This window comes from Solanum lycopersicum, chromosome 3, assembly GCF_036512215.1.
Source record: "Solanum lycopersicum chromosome 3, SLM_r2.1".
In the NCBI taxonomy this organism is placed as follows: Eukaryota; Viridiplantae; Streptophyta; class Magnoliopsida; order Solanales; family Solanaceae; genus Solanum; species Solanum lycopersicum.
In genome coordinates this window covers 64,107,473-64,131,169 of record NC_090802.1, presented here as the reverse complement: position 1 = coordinate 64,131,169, position 23,697 = coordinate 64,107,473, and the positions used below count along the sequence as shown (strand labels likewise).

The window sequence follows — 23,697 nt, the reverse complement described above, 5'->3', positions numbered from 1 at the left end:
TATTATATCATTTTTTACGTGAACACCAAAATAGTGATGAAATATTTAGTGAATATTAAATAATGATATGATTGTTGATGAAAATTATTAAAAATTGGCTTTAGTGTCATTGACATTATTTGTTATTGTTGTAACTAACATTCAATTGACTTGTAATACAAACTTTTAGTTAGTTTTGATAATTTTTAAAACTTGTGTGTATAAATCATATTTTTCTAAAAAGGTGAAATATATTTCCCAAATTTTATGCCCAAACACATGGTGAAATTTCACCCAAATTTTCACTCAAATAATATTTGCCAAGAATATTTGGAAATCTATGATCAAACGCTAGCTAAGATACAATGCTTATGATATATTCGTTATACTTTATATATGATATTTTATGTGAAATCAATTACTATGATACATAAATTAATAAGATAAAATAATTTTAATTAAATTAACCTTTTTCAAATTTAAAAATCATTTTTAAATTAATAAATATTAATTTATCAATTAAATATAGCACAAATAATCAACACAAGTAAGCTAAACTCATTCACTGAACTTCCCGTACCTCACCTTCTCCGTCGCCGGTTTCTCCGCCGAAGGTTAGTCACACTACTGTGCCGCCGTCACCGGTTCTTTTTTTTTTGTTTCCTTTACTTGTTGCTTTCCGATCATGCAATGATGTAGTCTACTGTAATATAAATCTAGTTTTCTCCATTTTTTTGCTCATTTTGTGCACTCTGTAGCAGCTCAAAAGCATAGGTGAAGTCCTAATTTATCTTTTGTTATCATTCTAAAATTGTTTCAGAAACCCTGCAGATTTTACCCTAATAATTGGAAGTTTTCCTAATCGGATTGTTTTAGGTTTTTCGGTGTTTCCTTTTTCTTATCTATGTTTACTTTTATATTACCGTAGTTGTCTCTGTGACATGTCTATGCATTTTGTATTGTTTGACTCTCGGAAAATGTTTGAAGGAAGTTTGGTTGGTGGATTTTCACATGTTGCCCAAAACCTAGGGGGAAGGATGGATATGTGTATGATTCATCACGAATTTAAGTTTTATCTACTAAAAAATGTAATATGTAAGTATAATTTGACTGGTTCTAAAAGGTTCTACCCCCTCTTTTCTCAAGTTCAATTTGTGCTGGGTAAGGCTTTTTTCTTGAGCTGAGGGTCTATCGGATAAAACTTCTCTACCTCCAAGGGCAGAGGTAAGGTTTGCGTACACACTACCCTTCTCAGACCCTACTTTTGGGATTACATTGGGTATGTTGTTGTTACCAACTCATGCTGGGCATAAACACTTACCTGCAGTTGGCTTCTAAAGTGATCCGATTCTTTTAAAAAATTATTTCCTTGTCAGTGAAACTCTGTTTCACCATTCTGCTCCTACAGTCAGTTTAGCTAATAAGGAGTTGCTGTTGTTTGACTCTCGGAAAATGTTTGTAAAGGAAGCTGATTGAAATATGAGGCATTTGGTAGGTTGATTTTCACATGTCACCTAAAACCTAGGGGAAGGATGGATATGTGTATTAATCATTACAGTTTTGCATTTTATCTTCTTGACAAAGTACTTTGTAAGTTAAATTAGACTGGTTTTAAAGGTTTTTTTTTTTTTTGAAAGCAGTAACTTAGACTGGTTCTAAAAGGTTTTGCCCCCCTATTTCCTTAAGTTACCATGTGCTGGGTGTTATGCTTTTTTCTTGAGCAGAGTGTCTATCGGGAAAACCTCCCTACCTCCAAAGGCAGGGTAAGGTTTGTGTACACACTACCCTTCCGATTACATTGAGTATGTTGTTGTTACCAACTCATGCTGGGCATAAACACTTACCTGCAGTTGGCTTCTAAAGTGATCCGATTCTTTCAAAAAATTATTTCCTTGTCAGTGAAACTCTGATTCATCATTCCGCTCCGACAGTCAGTTTAGCTAATAAGGAGTTGCTGTTGTTTGACTCTCGGAAAACGTTTGTAAAGGAAGCTGATTGAAATATGAGGCATTTGGTAGGTTGATTTTCACACATCGGCTAAAACCTAGGGGAAGGATGGATATGTGTATTATTCATTAAGGATTTACGTTTTATCTACATGACAAAGTAATTTGAAAGTTTAATTAGACTGGTTCTAAAAGGTTTTGCCCCCCTCTTTTCTTGAGTTACCAATTTGTGCTGGGTGTTATGCTTTTTCTTGAGCAGAGTGTCTATCGGAAAAAATCCTCTCTACCTCCAAAGGTAGGAGTAAGGTTTGGGTACACTGTACACACTACCCTTCCAGACCCTACTTTTGAGATTACATTGGGTATGTTGTTGTTACCAACTCATGCTGGGCATAAATACTTACCTGCAGTTGGCTTCTAAAGTGATTCGATTCTTTTAAAAGTTTATTTCCTTGTCAGTGGAACTCTATTTCACCATTCTGCTCCAACATTCAGTTTAGCTAATAAGGAGTTGCTGCTATTAGTTATGTTGCTCGAACTCTTCAAAAATGCCAATGGGTGCGTGTCGGATTTGCCAAAAGTAGTGTATTTTTGAAGAATCCTAGACTGGTGCGGCATCAAAAGTGAAGAGTCCGCGCAACTAAGACATATTACTGATATTCACTTATAATTTTAATCTGTAGAAGTGTTTCAAATTTGTATAAATACTTTTATTAGAGTTGGAGGAGGGTTTGTAATATTTAATTAATAACGACGTTGCCACAGCCTGATTGCTGCATTCTTGTATGAGCTGATACAGTATCTGACAGGAGTGAACTTGTATAGTCTTCTATGTTTGCCTGTGATGTTTCAAGCCAATCTCTGCAACTTATTTGAGGGAAAGATGACTGATACTGCTAATTAAGAACACAACACGCAAAATCCTTATTTGACGTACCCTTCTGTCTCTTTTGGTTTCCTACCTTTTGCATCTTAATGTTTCTGACTTCGTGGGTATTAGAAATCTTCTCCTGATGGATAATTTTAGTAGATGTGCACTGCATTTCTTGCGGTTGTGGTATATGAAATTCAAAATGTCTTCTTGAAAAGTTACCATTTTTTTTTATTTTTTTAAAAAAAAAACGTCTTCTTGAACTTTTATACTAGCACTGCTATGACTGCATGGTTTCTTTGTAAGGCCCCATATTTCCCTTGATAAAGCTAAGTTAGCTAACTGTGTTTTGATTTGTGATAGGTCATATAAAATGTTTTTGAAATCTCAATTATCATGGAATGTGATAATCCCTGCTGAGAACCTTGACGTTGAAGGTTTAATGCTTCAGAAGGCAATTGTTATTCGCCTCCTGGATGACTTCGCTTCGAAGAAGGCGTCCAAAAGTCTTGGTTACTTTATGGCTGTTACTACATTGGAGAGGATTGGGGAAGGGAAAGTTCGAGAACACACTGGTGATGTGCTTTTCCCTGTCGAGTTCAGCTGCATTACCTTCAAGATATTCCGTGGAGAGATTTTAGATGGGGTTGTTGAAAAGATCTTGAAGCATGGTGTCTTCTTGAGATGTGGCCCCACAGACAAGGTATATCTCTCTCATCAGAAGATGGCTGACTACAAGTATGTGCCTGGAGAAAATCCCATCTTTATGAATGAGAAGATGTCCAGAATTGAGAAAGACACTGTGGTGCGTTTCATCGTGGTTGGAGCAAGGTATGTGGAGGCGGAGAAGGAATTCCAAGCTGTTGTGAGCTTGGAGGGTGATTACCTCGGACCCATCTCACAAAATGCTGTTTAGATTTCGGTTAATCACCACCGTTGGTTCATTTCAGACATAGACCAGTGATATGTGAAGCTAACTTCTGTAGCTATATCTGTATTTAGTACTGTTTTGACTTTTTCTTTTGTTATTGCTGACCCTCTGTTTAGTGTCTTTGGTTCCTTGAGCCCTTTTGTTAAGGTGATAAACCTTTCCAACAAAATACCTTTCTGAAGTGTCTAGTTCTCTTGACTGATTTCTCTCTATGTGAACTCATTTATTATGTGTTGAAAATGTTATGATCAGTCGTTCAATGATAGAAATTTTGGTGCATGGTGTTTATTATTTGGTCAGTGGTTCTTGATTTAATGTATGTATTGGTATTCTAATTGATTTGTTCGTTTGGGTAACCATATGTGAATCTTCTGTATATATTTTTCCGAGGGTGCCCTTGTGAATACATACAACCTACTGGGGCCAACTTGTTTGTGTAACATGAACATGTTTTGGTCATATGTGCATTGAGAAGCAACTTTCGGATTTATGCTATTTTGGTGCTTTAGTTGAGTTGATTTATGTTTCATTGTGTATCCTTTTTGTTCTGAGGAAATGGTGCGTTAGTTGAGTTGATTTTAGATTTTATTGGGTGTCTGTTGTCTTTTAACAACACAAGACATGTCAAAGACCCCAGCTGAAGAAAGAGTGCAAGTGGAAGTGGAAAAATTCATGAGTGTCTCTGTGAAAACATTATTATTACTGGCATGAAATTCATAAAAAAGAACATCATGTTTGAGCGTGCAGAAGATGTAATATGTCTTTTGTTGTTGTTGTTGTTGGAAAGATGATACTGTTCATCTTTTCTCCCTCCGTTCATTTTTACTTGTCACTCGGTGCACTATTAAGACAAAAGGAGTACTAGTAGGAAATACTTGTATGTATATTGTTTTGGGGGAAAATGTCAAATGTTCATATATCACATCTAGATGGAGTTTCTAATCATACCAACTCTTCGCTTCTTTTTTATGAATTATACACGTAACACGTTGATGATACCGTAAAACTTATTATTGAAATTTAGCAATGTTATAGCAGATTGTCTATTACGTTGAAAAGTAGAATGATAAAATCAAAACGTTGTTACCGCCCAAAAGTGATGCATTGACATTAAATTAAGTCAACATATTAGGTGCGCTATATTTCTTAAGTTAGTTAGGGAAGGTTAGAGTATGAAAAAATGGCACCAAAAAGATGTCTTTGACTTGTGTTCAAGTGTTAACAGCTAATTTCCAAGTGGGGGTTTTCTAAAGTGTTATTAATGTTTAGCTGAAAAGAAGAGGCAATGGTAGAGTTGCATGGTTCGAGAATTATTTTTATCAAAAAATTATATCGTATATATAAATACAATATACGTCTTTATATAAAATTATTGAATCTTCTTTTAACTCGAAACATCAAATGCAATGCAACAGTAAAATTTCTGTCTTGGCTAGTCCACTAAACAAAGATTGGACCATGAAGGGGTCCTAAACCTAGTGACAAAGGCACATAAATCGTAAGATAACTAAATAACTTTCGTTAAAAATTTATATTATATACGTAAAATATTTAAACGAAAAATTTCTAACTTTGCTAATATTATAAAAAAGTGGAACCTTAGATGTCTATCTGTCTCTGCTTTTGGGCAGTTATGCAAGTGGGGAAAAGGGAATGATTTAAGTAAGTGTAACTTTTGTAAAGGTTCTTTCTGTGTTGTAGGGGACTGGGGTGGGGTAGGGCGGGGGTGGGGGTGGGGTGGGGTGGGGTGGGGTGGGGGGACCTGGCTTAGAAGTAGAAGGTATAATGGGTTCTTGTGAATGTGTGTGAAAAGTGAATTGACAAATCATGATACTATATATTATTATTATAAGACCTCCTTTTTCTTGTGGTGGCCAAAAACTATATATTATAATAATCCATTCAACCTAATAAATACATAAAGAAAATGTCTACAAGATTGATGTATTTGATTTTAGGTGTATTCATTCCATTATCAACTTTTATACATTCATTTAACTAATTTTATTGGACCACATATCATTTTCCATTTGTTTTATCTAATGTTTATCTAAGTGTGTAAAAAAAAAGTAAATTCATTTTTTAGTTGAATTACATTTTTACAAGTGTTATATTTAAACTATGTTTTGTTTTCATTATTATTTTGAATTATCATGACTTTAAGGATTTAGACTTGCCGATTTGATATTTATTAATGCACATGTATTTTACGCTCGTAAAATTTGCTAAAGCTTTATAAGTTCTTGCAAGAAAAGAAAGTATAATCCATCATGCTCTTTACTTGAAGATGAAGCAAAAAAATAATTATTCTTTTTCCTTAGACACCATAATATATGTTCATTTTTCATACATTTAGTGAGATATAGAAAAGTGTTCTTCTAAAGCTACTTTCAAGAAAGAAACATGCCTTTCCAGTGTTTTAGCTACCTGCCCAAAAAGATAACCTACTATGTGCTGGTTTTTAACTTTGTACTTATTATCTTGCCCCTTGGGAACCTAAAACTTATACTCCCTCTCAATTTACGCATCGTATTTCCTTTTTAGTCTGTTGCAAAAAAAGCGTTTTTTCTATGTTTCTTATTTTTTTTCAATTTAAAAGACATATTTAAGCCCGTGTCAATCAAATTGATATGAAGGGCATATGTCTGAATCAGAGTAATGATCGAACAATGACCCTTACTTAATTTACGTACTTAAGAAATAAAGTTGCACATTGGCTAACAATTATAACTTTTAGCACGATGGTAAGCATTTGATCGTAACATAGTACTGCATCATTTGTTTAATTATGTAAGCTTCTCATAAAAGATTAAAATGAGAAGTTGCTCTAATACAGAAAGGTCTCATTTTTCTCAGAATGGATAAAAAATATAGTACCTTGTAAAATGAAAGAGAAGGAATAAAGAAGAATTTTGAGTGCTGACACTAGCCCCATGGTAGGGAAAGTGGAGGCCACCACCTAATTAAAAAGAATTTCCCCTCTGGTCATTTTGGTCTCTATCTCATCAAATATATTACCATGCCTACAGTAACTACAGACAAGAAATGATAAAAACTTTTATTATGATATTGATATGTTGGTTTAGGCATGCTATGTGTTAACAAAAATGTCAAACTTAGGAATTTTGATTTTATAAATCTTAGATCTTTAAAAAGTGTATTTTTATATGTTAACATAAAATTTGGATCAAAGTTACTGAGTTCTGTCAAAGTTAATTCGGACTCTGGCTACACTATATATATAATTCTCTCTCTTTTAGTAATAACTTGACTTTCAATCTCTTCTTTTCCTTGTGAATTTGCAGATTTCAAAACCTATGGCTATGGCTGTTTTTCTCTTTCTTCTTTATGCTTATGTAGGAATTGTGTCTGCATTGCCTCATCCAGACAAGATCACTAAATTGCCTGGACAACCTCAAGTGGGGTTTCAACAATTTTCAGGATATGTTACTGTTGATGATAAGAAGCAAAGATCTCTTTTTTACTATTTTGTTGAAGCTGAAACGGATCCAGCTTCAAAGCCTTTAGTTTTGTGGTTGAATGGAGGTATACAATTTCAAGACATTTTTGTTTTTGGGGTGTTCTTTTTCTTGATAAAGTTTCAATCTTTTTTGAGTATTTGCAATTTGTATATGCAGGACCTGGATGTTCTTCACTTGGGGTTGGTGCATTTTCTGAAAATGGACCATTTAGACCAAGAGGAGAAGGTCTTGTTATAAATGAACACAGTTGGAACAAAGGTGATATAACATTATTTTTCAAGAAAATTTTCCCATTTTTTTCTTCTGGTAACTGTATAGGAAGTAGAAAATGATTGTGTTTTCTTGAAATATTTGCAGAGGCAAACATGTTGTATTTGGAAAGCCCAATTGGAGTTGGCTTCTCTTATTCATCTGATACTTCTTCCTATGAGACAGTAAATGATGAAATAACAGGTATTATTGCCACTCCCAAGCTATGTTGCTCAGACAGACTCTTTGAAAACGGTTACTGGTACATGTCGGATCCTTCAAAAGTAGTGCAGTTTTTGAGTAACCGGCATCAGTTATGGAGAGTCCGAGCAACATAGCTATAAAGAATTAATTCAACATGCATTCCAACTATTGGTTCATTTTCTGAAAAGCTTGTTCCTTTTCATCTTTTCTTTTTTGACTTTCATGATGAGCTTGTGATTGCTGATCTTCAGCAATATAATAGTAACTTACAACTTAATGGAAAGGAAAAGCAAGTCCTCTTTATTGTTAATGTGGATTCTGCAAAACTTTCTGATTTTTTTATCCTTGTTTGTTTGTCCAAATTGAACTTAGCCTTTTTGACTTTTAAAATTTCTTGCTTTATGCTGTGCATTCTAAAGCTGTTATCTTTTTTGTATTCTTAAGCCAGGGACAATGTTGTTTTCTTACTACGCTGGTTCCATAAATTTCCACAGTACAGAAAAAGCAATTTGTTTCTAACTGGCGAAAGTTATGCAGGTAAGATTGTTCCTTATATGTGCCATAGATGGAAAATTATTTGGTATTTTTATGTCTTTTGTTCTTGGTTAATCACATTTTGGCTTGTTTAATTACAGGACATTATGTACCTCAACTAGCTAAGCTCATGATGGCATTTAACAAGAAGCAGCAGCTATTCAATCTAAAAGGAATTGCTGTAAGTTTATCCTTAAGTTGCAGATCACATGTAGTTCTTTGTTGCTTATATGCATTGTGTTTGCTGTTACATGTTATTGAGATATTTAGAAGAAAAGTTCTGTTTAATCCCTTCTTTCAATTTTTCGTTTCGTTGCAGCTAGGTAATCCGGTTCTGGAATTCGCTACTGATTTTAATTCGAGGGCAGAGTACTTCTGGTCTCATGGTCTAATATCAGATCCTACATACAGAATGTTTAGTTCTGCTTGTAATTATTCTCGATATGTTAGCGAGTACTACAGGGACACTGTATCCCCAATCTGTTCGAGAGTCATGAGTTTAGTGAGTAGAGAAACCAGTAAGTTTGTGGACAAGTATGATGTTACCCTTGATGTTTGTATTTCCTCTGTGCTCTCCCAGTCCAAGATTATAAGTCCTCAAGTAAGTGTACTTCCTCCGTTTGTTTGTAGGGCTTCTTTCGTGTTGTTATCCAGTTAAACGGACTATCTAAAGTGATACTAATAACCAGGAAAATTCCGAGAAGTTAGATGTATGTGTGGAAGATGAAGTTGTAAATTACTTGAACCGAAAAGATGTGAAAAGGGCTCTTCATGCTGAGCTTGTTGGAGTACACAGATGGTCTGTTTGCAGCAGGTAAGCGCTCTTGCTTTGCTAAAACGATCAACAGCCGAATAGCATAGTGACAAATAAAAAGTATTCGCACAATGAGGTCATAAGTTAATCTGTAACCTGGAAAAATGGTAACTAGATTGCTATCATATGAGTGTATATAACTTGAATCCGTAGCAGAATATGAAGCGTATCAATCCACTGGCTTCAACTTAGCAGGCATATTAATAATCACCAACTTCTGGTCTCCTATGTTACTCGGACTCCCCAAAAGTGCTACTGCGCCTGTGTTAGGATCCTCCAAAAAAAAACCACTACTTATGGAGGACCAATGTGCACCTGGCGATATTCTTAAAGAGTTAGAATAACATATCTAGTCTTGCGTTTTTTATTGACCATTGCCTCTGGTATAATAACTTGCAAGTTCACAACTCCCTAAATAACAGATAATTCTCATTGCTTCCACAGTATTTTGGACTATCAACTGCTTGACATAGAGATACCAACTATCTCCATAATAGGAACGCTTATCAAAGAAAGAATTCCAGTCTTAATATATAGGTACAAATGCAGCTACATCTAATGTCCCTTCATGTACTTAATTCCTCATGTGAACCTGGCAATTCGTTTGACGTCTAACACCAATACTCTTGAAACTCTTTACAAACAGCGGGGATCAAGATTCTGTCGTTCCACTGATTGGAAGCCGAGCAACTGTTCAACAACTAGCAAGGCAGATGCAGCTGAACACAACTGTCCCCTATAGAGTTTGGTTTGCAGGACAACAGGTAATATATATACATGGATTTTAAACTTATACATCCACTAACGGTGCAATTTAAAATTCATTAGAAGGCTGCAATTACGTTGTTAATGTATAGAAGTTAAACAGTCTTATTTAATCGAGTCCAATTTGCTGTTTTTCAGGCAAAAGTTCATTTCATTTTTTGTTTTTTGCTGTGTTAGGTTGGTGGATGGACACATGTTTATGATAATATCCTCTCCTTTGCGACGATTAGAGGTGCTTCTCATGAGGCTCCTTTCTCACAGCCAGAGAGATCACTTGTGTTATTCAAGTCATTTCTTGAAGGCAAGCCACTCCCTGAAGTTTTCTGATAAGACACCATAATGTAAATAGCTCTGTCACCTCACCATTAAATGTCAAAGGATCTTTCTTTCTTTTGTTTTGGCTTTTGTTCTTCATTTTTTGTTTATCCCAAAGATGAAATCCAAGAAGATTAGAAGTATCAAGTGTTAGTTAAGAGCCTAATTTGTGTTTAGAATAGCTGTTTACATGAACTTGATCAACAAATCCAATAACTATTTGTTCACTAGTTTACATTTGACAGACTTTACTAGTGAAGTTTAAATGAATTTGAGGGACAGCCTTTACACTACCTAATACTATGCAGGCTTATCAAACAACGCTTTCTAGCTTTCTTCGGGAATTGATTCAGACTATTCGTTATAATATTACCTTCTTGAAACATGTACAAGTGGTGAAAAAGAATGTTTATTAGCCTGTCTAAGCCATGGTAGGCCGAGTTATCAAGTATCTACACTAGTGAAAAATAGTTGTGATGTGCATAAGTTGACTCTACATAATTAGGCATAATATCCCATTTTTTAACCATCCTCACTTGTAAGAAAAGAAGTTCAATCACACACCAATTATAATCTGCCACGTATTAATTTTTATTTTTATTTTTCTTATTTTATCAATTTCATTTCTTTTTCTTTTTCTCTTTCTTTCTTCTCTTTCTTCTTCTTCTTCATTACCCTCCTCTGTTCTCTTTCTTCATTCTCTTTCTTCTTCTTCTTCATTATCAAATTCTCCACGTACTGCCATTTTCGTCAATTCACTTTTGATTAGTCAACGGAGATTTGAACTTGATATTACTAGTTTGAAATTTTTTTGAGATGTGTCAATTTAATGAGTTATTTTCTGTTAAAACATCTTTTATAAATAGTTTTTTTGTGATTCTATTTGTCAATAATAATTTTTTCGAAACTCTAATTCATATTATTAAAGCATCATTGAGGAAGATGATGAGGTAAATTTGTGTTAATGATATTTAATCTGTCATTAATTAAGTTTAACACATTTGAGGCAGTTGTAACCCAATTTGAGGAAGATGATGAGGTAAATAACTAATAAAGAAAATGATTAAAACGTGACACTTTTCAATTGATTTTTGACAGCAAAAGTGGACCTTCACGCGCGTCATGTGCGTGTTCACAAACATGGCAAGAAAATAAATCAAAATGGTCCTTTTACAAAGATATTCAATATTTTTGTGGGGTAATAGGAAGTCCGCAAAGTTAAGGTGTCTTTTTAAAAATTCAAAACAACTTCAGTGGTGTTTTTATGCCTTTTCTCTACATTTATGCTCTTCAACTTTGGATGTGCATAAATAGACACCTAAATTTGTATAAAGTTGAACAAATAGACACATGTTCTACATGTCATTTTTTGTCATATGTGGTGTCCTACGTGTATTGTGTCATGTAGGACTAATGTGTTTATTTATTTAAAAGTTGAATAGTTAAAATGCTTATTTGTGCATTTTGAAAGTTAAAGGTCAAAGTTAGACTAATGTGTTTATTTATTGCTTCGTCTTACTTTTCAGTTTACCAATTCCACTCGTATGGAAAATATCATGCAATTACGTTTAGATAACTTTTACATAAACTTGATCAACAAATTCAATAACTATTTACACTAGTTTACATTGGATAGACTTTATTAGCCCGTCTAACTTGGATGGTCTAAGCCACGATAGGTCGAGATATCAGGTACACCTATTTTGATGAAAAATAATTGTAACGTGCATAAATTGATTCTAACACCACAATTATGATAGGCGTCATACTGTGTGCATGGGTGACGTGAACAATAAACAAAGGGCTTGAATCTTTAACTATAAGCAAAACAAAAGTTATTGTCACTCCAAATGTTAAGCACCATAGGATCTACTTGTTCCAAGTTTTCACAATAGGAAATTTTTCCAAAAGAGAAGAAAAAAAGAGTTTTGTCAAGAATATTTCGATGCATAATCAGAGATTTCGAAATTCAAACTCTTGCTTACTTATTGAAAACTATGAAGAACTCTAAACTAAACACAATTTAGCATCCTATAAACTTGGCAGCAGGTACTCGGAATAGAAAAGGAAAGGAAGGATTAAAGTAGCCAAATCACCAAAAAGGTTAGTAAAGAAAAAAAAATTCAATTAAATATGTGTATAATCTAACAATATTTAGAACTTCAATAAAACATGAAACTCCTTAATAATAAGTATTTGTTTAGAAGTTAGAATTTAAAATTAATGTAAATAAAATGAATATCACTTGTATATGTATAAATAAATTGTATACACACAAATTCCTGAAGCAGTTTTGTATATGTAATAACGTAAAATACAAAAATTTTGTGATTTAAAACAAATAATTGTATCAATTTTTAAAGTAATTACTTATGTACACATATAACTAGTTAAATATACAAAAAAAAACTTAAAATATGAATATAACAACGCAAATTCCTTATCAGTTTTATATATAATAATTCGATGTAAAAACAACTATATACACAATATTCAAGCAAGTAATTTTCACGGATGAAGAAGAATCTTTTATTCTGATTTTGAAGAACTTGTAATTTGATAAGAAAAAAGATTTTTTTAAAATATATATATATATATATATATATATATATATATATATATATGAAAAACTAAGAAGTATAATACACATAACTATAAAATTAATTTTGTATAAAATTATATAGAAAAGCATAACTATAATTACTGAGTAAATAAATTAAATTATACCCTTAATAATTAATTACTTACATAACTATAATTACTGAGTAAATAAATTAAATTATATCCTTAATAATTAATTACTTAGTATAGTTTACCATCTCAAGTAATTTTTCCTAAAAATAATGAGATATTATTATATTTAATAACAATTTTATTTTATATTACTATTTTTTTCCGTCTTTATAGTATCAAGTCAAATTAACTCATTAAATTAAAATCTTAATGGACTTAAAATAAAAATAAAATCGCCTAACGACCAATTATAATAAAGAAAGTCCTTATTTATAGGAAAAAACTTAACTTGTACCAAATCCCATCGGTGAATAACACAGATTGGTATTAGGGTTCTTTTCAAATTCTGGGTATGTGTTTGAATTTTTGAACAAGTGTTTCTGAACTAATTTTGTTCTGTTGTTCATGTTTTCACTTAATGAATCCAACTGTTTTTGTTGATATTTTCTGATTTGCAAATCTTGCAGGTCCATTATGGCTAGAGCTTTAGTTCATTCAATAAACATTCCATCTTCCGTTGCTGCGAATGGAAGGGATGAACAATTCAATGGATCTCAGAAAAATCAAACAAGTTTTAGAATGATATGTGATGTAAAATTTCCTTCTTTCAAGCTCAACAGTTCTGTAGGACTGCGAGCCTGCAATGCATTAGATGCAAAATCTGCTGAAACTTTTGTCAAACGGTCTCGAATTGTACCAAAAGCAATGTCTGATAAAGCAGTAATTGGACAAAATGAGGCCATGCGACTAGGTCACAATTTAATCGGAACAGAGCAGATTCTGTTGGGTCTTATTAGTGAGGGAACTGGTATTGTTGCTAAGGTTCTTAAATCCATGGGAATTAATTTGAGAGATGATGCTCGTATTGAAGTAGAGAAGATTATTGGCATGGCTGCTCGTGTTCTTGAAAACTTGGGTGCTGATGACCTCAATAACATTTACAATCAGGCAAGTGGTCTTACGTTTTCTTTGTCTAATCGGAAATCTTTCTACCGTTTGTGTTATCGTTTACGCTCTTTTTTTTGTTGAAAAATAAACAAACAGGTCTTAAGGATGGTTGGCAAGAGTAATGTGGGTGTTGCTGCTAGTGTTGGAGGTGGAACTCCTGGCCCAAATATTTTTTTTTTGATATGGTTGATATTGAACAAAGTATTCAAGTGTTAATCTTGATGTAGGACCTAATTTCTGTTTTAGCTCTTTGCATGAACAAATTTCAAGTAATACAATTAAAAGTGATTTTTTTAAATATTAAAAAAGAATATTGTTATTTTTTTTATTTACTTATTACGATGGTAGATTATCTATTACTTTTGATATGAGACGTAGTCCTAATGGTAATACGATTATTTTACATTTAATGTCCATTGGATCGACCATAAATGTAACATGCAAAAACAAATATTAGCGTATAAATATGTTGAAGAAACTAAAACGAATTCTTATACAGCATCAAAAGTAGACTCTTTTTTGCAATATTATGGATTATGTGATAAAATAATGAGTGTCACTTTAGATAATGCTTCTAATAATTTAAGAGCAGTTGATTATTTAAAAAGTAGACTTTGTCTAATTGATAATGATTTTTTATCTAATCCAGTAAGACCTGTTTCGATCCGATCCAACCCGGTTACTAAGGGATCGGATGAAAAATGTTGGGTTTTTCGGTAAATTTGGTTTTGGTAAGACCTGATACCGATAAGAAAATCCGGTATCGATATCGGTTCCGATAAAACCTGTCTGTTTGACCCTGTCCTGTCCAATTGTCAGCCTTAGTTGAGGCGAGGCACAACCTTTACACTACCTAATATTAGCTAGGTTTATCAAACAATGGTTTCTAGCTTCTTTAAAGATTTAACCCAAACTATTCGTTATAATAATTTATTAAATATCAAAGACTACATGAATAAAACATATTTTGATGTCTTCTATATATCTTTAGTTTAAGACTATAATATCAAAAAGTCTAGGACGCGCATGTTTATCCATGCGACATGGAATCATGATATCATATCATTACATGAAACTGGAGAATATTAATTCAATAAAAAAATTAAACTGATAGTGAACTAGTCTTTGATTTTGGTATTTAAAAAAATCTCAAATTATGATAAGAAATACTCAAACCATCATTTTTGGAGAATATGAAGTCTCATGAGCGTAAAAATTTTACTTCTATAATGACTTATGTATTATTGGTTCGATTTATTGGTTCAGTTCGTTTTATATATTATTAATTTATCGGTTTTTGATTTTTAAATCTGTTATAGACCAATAACCAAATCAATAAGATATTTTTTATCAATTTGATCCTTGATAGTTTGATTTTCAATTTAAACAATAAGACAATACTTATAAAACAAATATATTACTTTTCTAATAGATTTGATGCTAAAACACAATAATGTAACTTCACAAGTACTCATAAAACAAAAATACTAATAACAAATATGAAAAGAAATATACAAGTATAACACAAAGAGAAATTAAGAAGAATAAGGTTCTTATTTTAGATTTTAACATGTTGTATAATGCGAATTGTGAAATCAAAGTCATTGTTAAGGGTGAATTGAAGGCAAAAGAACAAAGATATAACTCCTTCCATTTAAAAAAGAATCGTCTAGTTTAATTTGAAACAGAGTAATTTTATGGTTCTAAATTAAAGTTATGTCAAATGTATCTAAATATCCTTTAATCTTGTGATTTATAAAAAGTTAAAGTTAAAGTGTTGCCAAAAAAGGAAAGAGTTCATTTTTTTAAACAGAGTAAAAAGGAAATGTTAACATTCTTTTTGAAACGAAAGGAATAACTAATAAGATATTGAGATTAATATATACGCACAAGTAAAAATAGTAAATTATTAATCTTAATGGGTTATGTATTTATCCAATATTAAAAATAAATACTAATCCAATAACCCAATAATTTCTTTTTACATTTAAAAATCGTTAATTTAATACCCAAAAACAATAAATCAATAACATTTTTATCAACTCATTTATCAATCAAATCAATTTTTACACACGGCTAACTCAAACCCCAGTGTCGAAAAATTATATATTTGCATAGTAACATTTCGATATCATTAAGCAAAATTTCTAGATTCGCCGTGGACTGCATTCGACTGTGAGTGTGTCATCATCACTGTCGACTAAAAAAAAAGGAAGCGACCCACCTGAGTTTCGATCTAAAATCTCCATGAAAAGCGCTCTCTGCTAAACAGCTTTGATTGATCTTGAACCCCACTTACCACCCTATTCTCTCAAATTCTCAACGACCCACAAAAAGCGGCAAATTTTACTTTGCTTTTTCAAAGAAAAGTAAAGCAATGACCAATGAGAATCAAGAAGACATGTACTCTCTTCAGGCACGCTCTCTTTCCTTCACATTATTACCTATTTATATTCAAATCAACAACACCCATGTCCCCTTTTTTCACAAAAAAAAATTTAAAAGAAACCCTACCCATATAGATATAGACATGGCACTTTAATCATTATGAGCTTTTAGTTTTACTGTAGTTGCAGTATGTGTGTGTATTGAATTATATAGATCTGGGTTCTGTCGATTTGTATATTGCTTATAAGTGGGAAGAAGTTATGTATATGCAGAGAGAAGAGGAGAAAGATTTCGATCTGGGATCGGACGAGCCTGAGGCCCCGTTGCCCCTCACTGTCACTTCTCGGGTCAGTTTCATTGTTAATTGCTTTTTTGAAGTTTGGGGGATTGGATAACTGAAGGGTGGATGGAACATTGTTGTTTTGCAGGTGCTGTATATGTTGGGGGATATCACTGCAGGGCCGGCGTATCGGTTCGCCCAATGGCTTGAGCTGGTCCGTAAACGTAGCAGCAAGTACCGCTCTTCCGGATTCCCTAGACGAGCTGATAGCATGCCATTAAGGTTGGTGGTAGCAAATGATCATTTAGATTGATGCTTACTAACGTTATTGATCAAAGAAAACTTGCTTACTCAAGCTATTAGCCAACTATTGTGTACTGGGAGCACACATTCCCTATAGTCCACTGTGAAAGAAAAGCATTAAATGAGATTTGATATTAGTGATTTTGATTCTTTTAGCCTGATTTGAGTTGTCTTCCTTGAAATTCGTTATTATATTGTACTAGAGTATATGCAGCCTAGAGCTATAATTAATTATAGACATCCGTGGTGAAAGTTATTATTACATCGGTTTCATTCTATATGGTGGTGCAACTTGATTTGAAGTTCAAGAAAAAAAAGAAAGTCTTTTCATACATAATGCAAAGATAGAGAACACTCCCAAATGAAAGTACCCATGGTATCGTGTTATCAACAGATGCAACTTCAATTCCCCAAGAGGATATTGTAAGGACTAAATTAGAATGTTAAAGAATTTTCAAATATAGAAATATGTCGTTCTTTTAAATCGTACAAAAAGGAAAAAGTGCCTAATGCAATGGAGGAAGTTGTAAGTTGGCTTATTCATGTTCTGTTTCTATACATAGGACTTGGAGCATGTGAAAAGATCTCCTATCTGTCTTTTATCTACTTCTTCACAAGGAAATCAAGTGAAAAATAAGTACCTAAATTTGGTAGAAGCCTTTTCTCCTGTGGTAGCTGCTAAGCTTCTTCAAGTTGAGGGATGAAGTTTCTTTTTGCGTGAGAGTCTAGAACAATGTTGACACTTCTTAAAAAAGTGGAAGAATGGGAACTGTGTTTTTCCTTTAAATGTTGAGATTAAATGAGTGACACATGTTATAACACACCTTTGTTTCATGAAAAATTTTCAGATGAGAGCAAAGTCTTAGCTGTTGTTGTGGGCCCTATTCTTAAATGTATAGGAATTTTTATTCTTCTTTCAGTCTATTGTGCAAATAATTGCATGGACTAGTTGAGCTTTATAAACGAATAAAGCACAAACTACAACCATAATGTAGCTCCAGTATAATTCTTGTTCAGTGCAGAAGAGTTGAGTCTTGATCAGATTGATCCCCTACCATCTGAGCCAACAACAGAAGTAAGTTTATGGGAGAGACTTGGAAAAGCTGCGGTTTCGGACATTGAATCAAGCACCTTTTCGTGGAACATGCTGTCTTCTCTTCACCACACGGAGCACAATAGTAGTACTGAACAGTCCGAGGATGAAACTAATAAAGCATTAGAGGTATTTCAGTTTTGACATTATGTTTCTTCAGTACGTGATTGCCTGAATAAGATGTAGAATTGACTGCAACAAGTATAGTATGGCCAAAATAAATAGTTGTAGCATTATCCTTAATCATCTAACTCTTTTTTCTTTTTAAGTTCCTTAAACTTTTCTTTTACCAACGAACTTCTTGATATTGATTATCTTATGCATCATTTTCAACTGAACATACTTTCTGGTATGAGAGGGAATTAAAGAAAGTAATGAACTTCTGGTGTAAAATCAACTTTTAATATTTACCACAAACAAGAACGGATTGGCAAAGGGAAAGTCAACTACACATTCTGTCCACAGTTTGAGCATTTTACATTATTGTTGTGTTCTTAATAATTATTTGCTCATGTCAACTGAACACAGGTGACTGTAAATTCTGGAGGTGTTGTGTTTTTTGCGCTATTTAATGAACTTGAAAACGATGATGCTTCTCCAAAGGAAGCTGCAGCTGTTATAAAGATATCCTCTTCAAGGATGGCAACACAATCAGAACGTCTTGGCTATGAATTTGCAAAGTGGCTAGGTGTCCAAACTCCACAAGTCGTTCCTTTTCACTTTCGTTGTTTTTGTTTATATGTTTAATCAGCTAGATTTTGTAGGTCATATCATTAACTATGTATCCAAATATTGCAGGCCAGGGTTATTCATAACTGTAGTCCAGAGTGGTTACAGATCAAGGAAGCTGCAGAAAAAGCAAAAGATGCAGCTATTTCAGAAGGTGACGAGATTGTGGAAATGACGTGTTCAGAACTTCTGGAAGCTCTTGAGCTAAGCCGGTGCCTTTTGCTAATGAAGTGCGTATGCAACTTGATCTTTTTGTGGAGCATTAGAGCACATTTGCATTAATTACCCTGTTTCTTAACATCCCTTTGCTGGTGGATTAGTGCCTGAGAAAGATGGTAATTTAGATGAACGCAATTTGAAAATTATGAGAATATAATCAAGAGGCTGTTACTTACTATGGGAAAAGAATTTATTTGATAGATAGTTTTGCTCTTTTTAGGTTGTAAATCTTATCAAATTAGGCCTCACTTAGAAAGCCTAAGCCAAAACCGAGGAGCTGTTGCGGGATTTGGCAATCTTTTCTCTCAGCTGATGCCTCCTTGTGGAATGAGAAGCATCTCGTTGCTTCATTCTTGTATTTGTATGAATGGTCTACCAATGCATACTAACACATAATCATGATTTGATGCATACATATATATGTTTTTTACTGTTTAGCTTGAATATATTACTAAATCAATTATTTGGAATATTTAATTTAATGATTATGAAAACAACTTAGAGGAAATAGTTAAAGATGAAGGAGGCAAAGGTAGGAAAGTGGAGTGGAATACCAAGTTAGATGATCTACAGTTTGGTGCTTTGCACAATTTTTTGATGCACTAGGACAGGGACCACTTTGAGAAGTACTTGTGTTACATTTCCCCTTTCTCTGTCACAAATGATACAGTTAGTTCTGGTCTAAGGCAATGTTATATGATGCTAAAATTATATTTTGATACTTTTATTGCTTTTATGACCTGCTATTTCAGTTACATCCATGGGTCCCCTCTATTGGAGAGCTCAAATGCATTTGATTCACGAGAAGCAGGAGAAAGGACTGCAGCTGCCCTAGGTAGGGTTTTGATGTTGGATCTTGTCATAAGAAATGAAGATCGACTTCCATGTCGCCATCTGAGATGGCGCGGAAATCCTGCAAACTTATTGTTAGCTGATAAAGTGAGTTCTGTGAACATGGATGCATTAGCAGCAGCCTTTGATTCTGCAATTGATAGATATAGGCCGAGAGTGATTAGGGCACTTCAGAAAGAAAGAAGAGCTAATTCTGTAGATAGCAGAATAAGCACTCCTAACCCAGGATTAATATCACAGAGTTCTGACCTATCTGACATTACAGAATCTCCCAAATCCTGCAATCTGAGTGTAAGTCAAACTTCGAATGAGACAACATGTATGTATTTTCACGTTGTAGCTATAGACTCTGGGGTTCCCCGAAGACCACCTGCAGGAAAGCGTGCAAGTGATCAAGAAAATTATCCTAAGCTGGTTGAGCTCCTTATTAACAGTCCTGAGTACGCTTCAAAATTATTATATGAGATTACAGGAGGAAAATTAGGATCTTCTCCGGAGGCTTCTGATGCAATGAACAACAATCAGGCAGCTGACTTGGCTTCAATAGGGCATGAATTTCGGATTGGATTTAGAGCAGCTTTGCGTGACTTGCAGGGATTTCATATATTCCTTCTCACCCTTCATCAGAAACTAGATAGCGTCTTTCGAGTATTTCTTGGTGTTATCAACAGAGCTTCTGCTGGCGATCTTGAGAAAGAAGACATGGTAATTCCTGAGTCGCCATCACAATCTGCTGGTTTTGTAGGACATTGTCCTTCAACACCAAGCAAAGAACGGGTGCCAAGTGATACCTATTTGGATTCGAACGAATCTGAGTGTCAGAGAACAGCTCCTAGACCTTCATCCTCTGGATGCAGAGATAGTTTGGATTCTATGGTTTCTCCTAATTCACGTGATAGCCAAGGGAAGTGCCATAAGAGCAGTGGTGAACCACTTCGTAGTCTCCGCTTGACATCAAAACTCCGTGACTTTCACAAATTTGCTAAGGTTTGTGATGTACATTGAATATTTCTCTTGACAAAACACTAAAGACGACTTTACTCCAACAAGAAAGTGAAAAGAGTTGATAAGATTATTATGTGGTTTTCCAAATTTAGACAAGAAATTCTCTTTCCCGGTATTAATTATGTAATGGTTAATAATATTCCTTTGGGTACTAAAATCTAAAGAGGATGTGTGGCAAGTTTCCTATGAACAGGGAAAAAGGACGGTGTTTGTGCTAGAGTACTAGTATTTAGGTATTTATTATACTTATTATCTTATTAGTTTAATGAAACTTGTTTGGTGCCAGATAATGTGTGTCAAGTTTCCTATTAACGGAGGAAAGGACGGTAATTGTGCTAAGTTTGGTGATTCACTAAAAAAAGTAGTTTGAGTGGCTTCTCTTGATATTACTTGATTTTCTGCGACTAACTCTTTATTACAACAGCTGCTTTCCATAAACATTATGATGTGTATTTGCATATGAAATATGTCTTAACAATTTTATTTTATCTTGGCACAAAATTCTTTCATATCCTGGTTAATGTTCCTTTCCTGTCTGTCATTTGTTGTGGCATGACTTTATATACTGTTCTGGAGATCTTCTATTAAAAGAAAACCCTAAGCCACGAAGCTCCTTCTCCCAATTAAAATCATTTGCCTCTCTTTTTCAGGTAGATGCAGAATTAAATAAAGAATTGGAGCAATGGACTGAGATGCTTAAAAGCGATGCAATTAAAATGTGCCAGGAAAACAATTTTAATACAGGTTTCTTTGAAGGAAGTGATAGTAATTATGTGGTCGATGCTTATGAGCTGAAGGTGCCAATCTTCTACTCAGCATGTCTCTTAAGACACTTGACACCCGAGTTTGTCTTTGTTGTAATCCTTTTCTAAATTCTGTAACTTATAGGTCAGGCTTGAGCACATTCTGGAAAGGATATCATTGATTTTTGATGCAGCAAATACAGAAAAACCATCTGCAATCTCAGGCAGTCTGTTTATCGGTGGGGCACTTGCTGCTAGATCTGTACACACACTGCAACATATAGGAATCACACATATCTTATGTTTGTGTGCAAATGAAACTGGGCAGTCAGATTCCCAGTTTCCTGATTTGTTTGAATATAAAAACTTTTCTGTAAGTGCTCAAATCTCTCTATAAGCCTTATTGCCTTTGTTGGATTTTTATTTTTCATGCTGGCTAAAATCTGGCTTTAAATTTTATGTTAAGCCTTTGTGTTTCATATAGCCTGACAAATTTAAATCTGTCTCTTAAGCAATGAAGGTGCTAAAATTCTCCTAAATTTTTTGAGTCTTCATCTTGTGGCTACTTAACTGAACCTGTTTTTCTTCCATACTATAAAACAATTATCCTAAAAACTTTTAATCTCTGATGCTGGAGGAAGTAGTTCTTGTTTTTTACTGATGTTTTTATATTAGCAACTGAAGTACTCCCTACGTTTTGGCCCCTAGACCAAAAATAGATGTTCAATTTTACTTGTCCAACTTAGAAAAATCAAGAGTGTTTTATTATATTTTCCTTTCTGCCCTTAGTATGAATGATAGCCAAATTTACATTTTTCAAGTATCATTAAAAAGGTTAGTTTAATAAAATACACCCCTAATAAAAGCTTTCTTATGGGGTGTGTCAAATCAACATGGGCCAAGTAATCTGAAACCGAGGGAGTAATCTGTTTATGGCATTTTATTTTTTCAGAAATTCTCTAATGTAATTTGATGCTGTCCGACTCTTATGTTTGTTATATAGTAGCTGAAGGTTGCATATCCGTTGATACTTTTTTTTTATGAGCAGATATGTGATGATGAAGATTCTAATATCAGTGCTCTCTTTGAAGAAGCACACAATTTTATCGACCATGTTGAAGAAAAGGGTGGGAAGGTTCTGGTTCATTGCTTTGAAGGGAGAAGCAGGAGTGCTACAGTAGTTCTCGCTTATTTAATGCTCAGGAAGTAAGTGCCGCAAAATTTCATGAATCGTTTATGAATCAACTCATGTTCTGTAAAGAACAAAAATATTTCTGAGTGACCCAGTCTCTCAACACTTGGTATTATTCTGCATAGAAAGTTCTTTAGTAAGCTTGCTGTCATTTTCAGAAGTAGTTAGACGAGTTGCCTATTAGAAATGGGCGTTTAGATTAGTAATGCCATTTTGTCGGGGAATTATGCAAGAAATTTCATAATGGAAAGATTATATGGTGCAGGAAGTTTACTTTGTTGAAGGCATGGAATACATTGAGACGAGTTCATCGCCGAGCCCAACCTAATGATGGCTTTGCAAAGATTCTTTTGGACCTAGATCGCAAGTTGCATGGTAAGGTTTCTATGGAATGGCAACAACGGAAGCCAATCATGAAGGTTTGCCCCATCTGTGGAAAGAACGCTGGCTTGAGCAGCAGTTCGCTTAAACTTCATTTGCAGAAAGCACACAAGAAACTATCATCTGGAAGTGTAGACAGTGCTATGAACATGGAGATACAGAAGGCATTAGATGCACTCAAAATAAGTCGAGGTGGAAGTGTCAGCCCTACTCAGAGACAATCTTCCATGATTGAAGAATTCGAATCCTAAGGTTCATAGTCTGCTCTGCTGGCCTGACCAACATGAAGCTCAATATCTTTCCCATGATTATCTACTTCCAATATCAAGCAAACAAGGTAAAACATGTACAAGTAGTGTAAAAGAATGTTTATTAGCCCTACCTAAGCCATGGTAAGTCGAGGGTGAAAAGTAGTCATGTTGTGCATGTTGTTGACCTTAACACCACAATGTGTTTTGTCTTTGAGGTTGACACATTTGTTGTTGTACTAATTTTGGTCTTTAACAATGTGTAGAAGGATGGATTGTTTTTTCCTTCCTGTTACGTAAAGCAAATGAAGATGTATTTTTCCAATGAGAAATGTTAATTTTATACGTAATTAGTACCTTAATTTCTAACATCTACGCAACTACTACATTATTTGTGTCTGACCATTAAAATGTAAATCATTAATTCATGTGTTTACCAGTATATTTGTTGTTATTTTTCTTTTCTGTAAAAAAAAAAAAAAAAGGTGACGTG

At 33.9% G+C, this 23,697-nt stretch overlaps 4 protein-coding genes across 5 annotated transcripts; all 4 read left to right on the top strand.

Annotated features, from left to right (window-relative positions):
- The first annotated feature begins 469 nt into the window (after window positions 1-469).
- Window positions 470-3,996, top strand: LOC101264710 (DNA-directed RNA polymerase V subunit 7). Its single transcript, XM_004235790.4, has 2 exons — window positions 470-593; window positions 3,160-3,996. The coding sequence occupies exon 2, from the start codon at window positions 3,170-3,172 to the stop codon at window positions 3,710-3,712; it is 543 nt and encodes a 180-aa protein (XP_004235838.1). The 5' UTR covers window positions 470-593; window positions 3,160-3,169; the 3' UTR covers window positions 3,713-3,996.
- Window positions 3,997-6,356: 2,360 nt separating this feature from the next.
- LOC101265627 (serine carboxypeptidase-like 45) lies at window positions 6,357-10,388 on the top strand. 2 transcript variants are annotated; one of them, XM_069295373.1, is made up of 11 exons: window positions 6,357-6,471; window positions 7,033-7,273; window positions 7,366-7,467; window positions 7,567-7,662; window positions 8,107-8,199; window positions 8,298-8,377; window positions 8,516-8,797; window positions 8,886-9,010; window positions 9,455-9,547; window positions 9,657-9,774; window positions 9,953-10,388. In XM_069295373.1, exons 1-11 carry the CDS (start codon window positions 6,469-6,471, stop codon window positions 10,100-10,102), a joined length of 1,383 nt encoding a protein of 460 aa, XP_069151474.1. In that variant the 5' UTR covers window positions 6,357-6,468; the 3' UTR covers window positions 10,103-10,388. The 2 variants fall into 2 exon arrangements, with proteins under 2 accessions (XP_069151474.1, XP_004235841.1); XM_004235793.5 differs by lacking the exon at window positions 6,357-6,471 and having other exon boundaries at window positions 6,730-7,273.
- Window positions 10,389-13,067: 2,679 nt separating this feature from the next.
- LOC104646567 (ATP-dependent Clp protease ATP-binding subunit ClpA homolog CD4A, chloroplastic-like) lies at window positions 13,068-14,082 on the top strand. The gene is made up of 3 exons (XM_010320363.4): window positions 13,068-13,173; window positions 13,291-13,771; window positions 13,868-14,082. The coding sequence occupies exons 2-3, from the start codon at window positions 13,298-13,300 to the stop codon at window positions 13,985-13,987; spliced, it is 594 nt and encodes a 197-aa protein (XP_010318665.1). The 5' UTR covers window positions 13,068-13,173; window positions 13,291-13,297; the 3' UTR covers window positions 13,988-14,082.
- A 1,757-nt stretch (window positions 14,083-15,839) lies between these two features.
- LOC101265320 (dual specificity protein phosphatase PHS1) lies at window positions 15,840-23,536 on the top strand. Its single transcript, XM_004235792.5, has 11 exons — window positions 15,840-16,187; window positions 16,432-16,506; window positions 16,588-16,721; window positions 17,760-17,964; window positions 18,364-18,540; window positions 18,634-18,794; window positions 19,536-20,622; window positions 21,291-21,437; window positions 21,529-21,756; window positions 22,432-22,589; window positions 22,841-23,536. Exons 1-11 carry the CDS (start codon window positions 16,149-16,151, stop codon window positions 23,205-23,207), a joined length of 2,778 nt encoding a protein of 925 aa, XP_004235840.1. The 5' UTR covers window positions 15,840-16,148; the 3' UTR covers window positions 23,208-23,536.
- The last annotated feature ends 161 nt before the right edge of the window (window positions 23,537-23,697 follow it).

Coding starts and splice junctions, on each gene's coding strand:
- LOC101264710 (XM_004235790.4), top strand. CDS start 3,170: ATGTTTTTGAAATCTCAATTATCATGGAATGTGATAATCCCTGCTGAG.
- LOC101265627 (XM_069295373.1), top strand. Junction 8,200..8,297: donor AACTGGCGAAAGTTATGCAG/GTAAGATTGTTC, acceptor GTTTAATTACAG/GACATTATGTACCTCAACTA. Junction 9,011..9,454: donor AGATGGTCTGTTTGCAGCAG/GTAAGCGCTCTT, acceptor TTGCTTCCACAG/TATTTTGGACTATCAACTGC.
- LOC104646567 (XM_010320363.4), top strand. CDS start 13,298: ATGGCTAGAGCTTTAGTTCATTCAATAAACATTCCATCTTCCGTTGCT. Junction 13,772..13,867: donor TCAATAACATTTACAATCAG/GCAAGTGGTCTT, acceptor ATAAACAAACAG/GTCTTAAGGATGGTTGGCAA.
- LOC101265320 (XM_004235792.5), top strand. CDS start 16,149: ATGACCAATGAGAATCAAGAAGACATGTACTCTCTTCAG. Junction 17,965..18,363: donor AAACTAATAAAGCATTAGAG/GTATTTCAGTTT, acceptor AACTGAACACAG/GTGACTGTAAATTCTGGAGG. Junction 21,438..21,528: donor TCGATGCTTATGAGCTGAAG/GTGCCAATCTTC, acceptor TGTAACTTATAG/GTCAGGCTTGAGCACATTCT.